A 3,401-nucleotide genomic window follows, 5' to 3' on the forward strand; every position below is an offset into this window, starting at 1 on the left:
AAAGTCTCCTGTGAGGGGTAGGTTTAGGGGTAGGGTTGGTGTAGGACAATAGAATATACGGTCTGTACAGTATAAAAACCATTACACCTATGGAGAGTCCCCATAAACCATAAAAACAAACCTGTGTGTGTGTGAATTTGGCTAAAGCATCTGTAGAGGGTTGTTGATGTCTGATTATTGATCACAGATTACAGCGCGTCTCTGGGCAGCGAGGAGGAGAGCGGCAAAGACTGGGACGAACTGGAGGAGGAAGCCAGGAAAGGTGAGAGACACACACAAATCCACATTAATCTGACGAGCTGCTGTTTCCCTCCAAAACCATGTCACTTCCTGGAGGTTTTGGCATATTAAGGCAAGACACCACAGGGGAATAGATCACCATATTTTCGTTGTTGATTAATCACAGTACAATAAGACAGTTGTTATGTGTTGCATGTTTTTTTTTTAATGATGTTTTCGCAATTGAGGCATCTTAAATGCACTAATTTGCGTACATTTCCAGCACATAAATCTGAAAATACTGTCAACAGACAAAAAAAAAAAAGTTTGGTTTAAAAAAAAAAAGTTCCAAAAAAACCATGTTTTTAGGAACAAAATGTTATAAATAATCACATGAATGATATATCAACAAACCCCTCAGTAAAATCTGTCAGAATATAGAGAGGAATAAAACTACTAAATCTGGTGTCTGTAAGTGCTGCTGAAGTGGAGGAAAAACTCTTTAAAGATATGTACTGTAATTAAAATCTATAGATGCAAATAGATAAAAGTGAAGAAGTAAAAGCTTGTGAATGATATATTAACAAACCCTTCTATCAAAGCCTTCAGAATATAGATATGAATAAAATTGTAAATTCTGGTGTACGTAAGTGCTGCTGAAGTGGAGGAAAAACTCTTTAAAGATATGTACTGTAATTAAAATCTATAGATGCAAATGTATAGTGTAATACAAAGTCAAATTTATATATGAACAAATCCCTCAGTAAAAACATTCAGAATACAGATATGAATAAAGCCGCTAAGATTGGTGTCTGTAAGTGCTGCTGAAGTGGAGATAAAACTCATTTTGAGAAAACCGCATTTAAAGATCTGTACTGCAATTGAAGTTTACACACACAAATAAAGTGTATTACAACTCAACTTCAGTGTGTATTTTGAATGTTTTTGTTTTTACATCTACTACACAATGCAGTGATTGGTCTGTTTGTAACGGTCTTTTATTTCCTTCCGTCAGCTGATCGCGAGAGTCAGTATGAGGATACAGAGGAGACCTTAAACAGGAAGAGGAAAGGCCGTTCATCGGCTCCGCCCCCCAGCAGCAAGAAGAAGAGACGACATTAGATAACACACTTACACTTACACTTACACACACAGACACACACTGCCAAATCAGTCTCCCACAGTCCTCTGACTGCCCCACACACACACACACACTGCCAAATCAGTCTCCCACAGTCCTCTGACTGCCCCACACACACACACACACACACACACACACTGTGTTTGGTGTAAATAGTGTCGGCCAGCGCTGATGTGTGTTGTAGAATAGTGGTTTTCATATCAGCGGATGGACGAACTCTCACTCGTCTCTCAGGTGTGTGTGTGTGTGTGTGTGTGTGTGTGTGAGAGCGTGTGTCTGGAGCAGTAGCTGTGATGTAGTGTTGGTGTTTTATGAGCGTTACATGACACTCATTCCTCAGCTCTTCCGGCTCATCTCTCTCACGCGTGCCGCTCCTTTTCGTTTATGAATAGAGATGCGGCGTTTCACTGCGATGTGCTTTTACGTTAGCACATAATGATTCACTTTGTGCTTTTGCTTTTTTCTAATGCGAGGGGATAAACACACACACACACATTGTAAACATACACTTTATTATTTTTTTTTCATTTAGTATTTTTTGCTCATTCTGGATTGGTAGTCTTGTATTGTTCAATCAAAAAAATGTTTTTCTTTTTTTTAATAAAAGTTAAGTGAAATTTAAAGAGACTTGTTTCTTATTTAAGCCTTATTTTAGGGGTCTAAGGGTGTGGTTTGTCATATTCATTGTGAAGTGAATGATGGTCTTTACATTTGTGACCCTGGAGCACAAAACCAGTCATAAGGGTCAATTTTTCGAAATTGAGATTTATGCAAATAAGCTTTCCATTGCTGTATTGTTTGTTAGGATAAGACAATATTTGGCTGAGATACAACTATTTGAAAATCTGGAATCTGAGGGTGCAAAAAAATCTAAATATTGAGAAAATCATCTTTAAAGTTGTCCAAATGAAGTTCTTAGCAATGCATATTACTAATCAAACATTAAGTTTTGATATATTTACGGTAGGAAATTTACTAAATATCTTCATGGAACATGATCTTTACTTAATATCCTAATGATTTTTGGCATAAAAGAGAAATGTATAATTGTGACCCATACAATGTATTGTTGGCTATTGCTACAAATATCCCCCAGCGACTTAACACTGCTTTTGTGCTGCAGGGTCACATTTGACTGGATGTCAGTGGAAATCGGTGAGGTTTGGTGTTGTAGCTGTCCCACCTATTTTTAGCCCAGTAAAAATTAATCTTTCTACTCCATTTGAGGTTTTAAATTGATCAAGATAAATCTGTTATTTACTCTCCATACCGTTCCAAACCTGGACACTTGTTTTTTTAGTATCATTAATGTATTACAGGTTTTTAATATTTTGAATGAGATGTTGCAGATGTGTTTTCATTTTTAGTTTATTTTATTTTTAGTAGTTTTTTTTTTGTCTATTTACATATGTTAAGCTTTTTTTTTTTCTTTTTAAAGTAATTTAGTATTTAAACTTTAAGTGGAAATGAGTAGTGAAACTAGCTGAAATATTACTGAAATATTAAAAAAGTTTATCTATTTCAGTTAATGCATTTTTAGTTTGAAGCAATACCTTTTTATAGTTTTTGTTTTAGTTGACAATCCTGGTGGGACTTACAGGTGCATCTCAATAAATTAGAATGTCGTGGAAAAGTTCATTTATTTCAGTAATTCAAGTCAAATTGTGAAACTTGTGTATTAAATAAATTCAATGCACACAGACTGAAGTAGTTTAAGTCTTTGGTTCTTTTAATTGTGATGATTTTGGCTCACATTTAACAAAAACCCACTAATTCACTATCTCAACAAATTAGAATATGGTGACATGCCAATCAGCTAATCAACTCCAAACACCTGCAAAGGTTTCCTGAGCCTTCAAAATGGTCTCTCAGTCTGGTTCACTAGGCTACACAATCATGGGGAAGACTGCTGATCTGACAGTTGTCCAGAAGACAATCATTGACACCCTTCACAAGGAGGGTAAGCCACAAACATTCATTGCCAAAGAAGCTGGCTGTTCACAGAGTGCTGTATCCAAGCATGCTAAAAGATAGTTGAGTG

At 36.1% G+C, this 3,401-nt stretch overlaps 1 protein-coding gene across 1 annotated transcript in view; it reads left to right on the forward strand.

The window, feature by feature from the left end:
* LOC107574555 (FACT complex subunit SPT16-like) overlaps positions 1-1,746 on the forward strand; it is a gene marked incomplete at its 5' end in the record, with an annotated part of 19,942 nt that extends 18,196 nt beyond the window's left edge. Inside the window, 2 exons of the mRNA XM_016261007.1 lie at positions 188-262; positions 1,235-1,746. Of these exons, the coding sequence (XP_016116493.1) occupies positions 188-262; positions 1,235-1,341 (182 nt within the window). The remainder of the gene's footprint in view (positions 1-187; positions 263-1,234) is intronic.
* Positions 1,747-3,401: the final 1,655 nt, after the last annotated feature.

This window comes from Sinocyclocheilus grahami, unplaced genomic scaffold (genome assembly GCF_001515645.1).
Source record: "Sinocyclocheilus grahami isolate Dianchi unplaced genomic scaffold, SAMN03320097.WGS_v1.1 scaffold2267.1, whole genome shotgun sequence".
Classification (NCBI taxonomy): domain Eukaryota; kingdom Metazoa; phylum Chordata; class Actinopteri; order Cypriniformes; family Cyprinidae; genus Sinocyclocheilus; species Sinocyclocheilus grahami.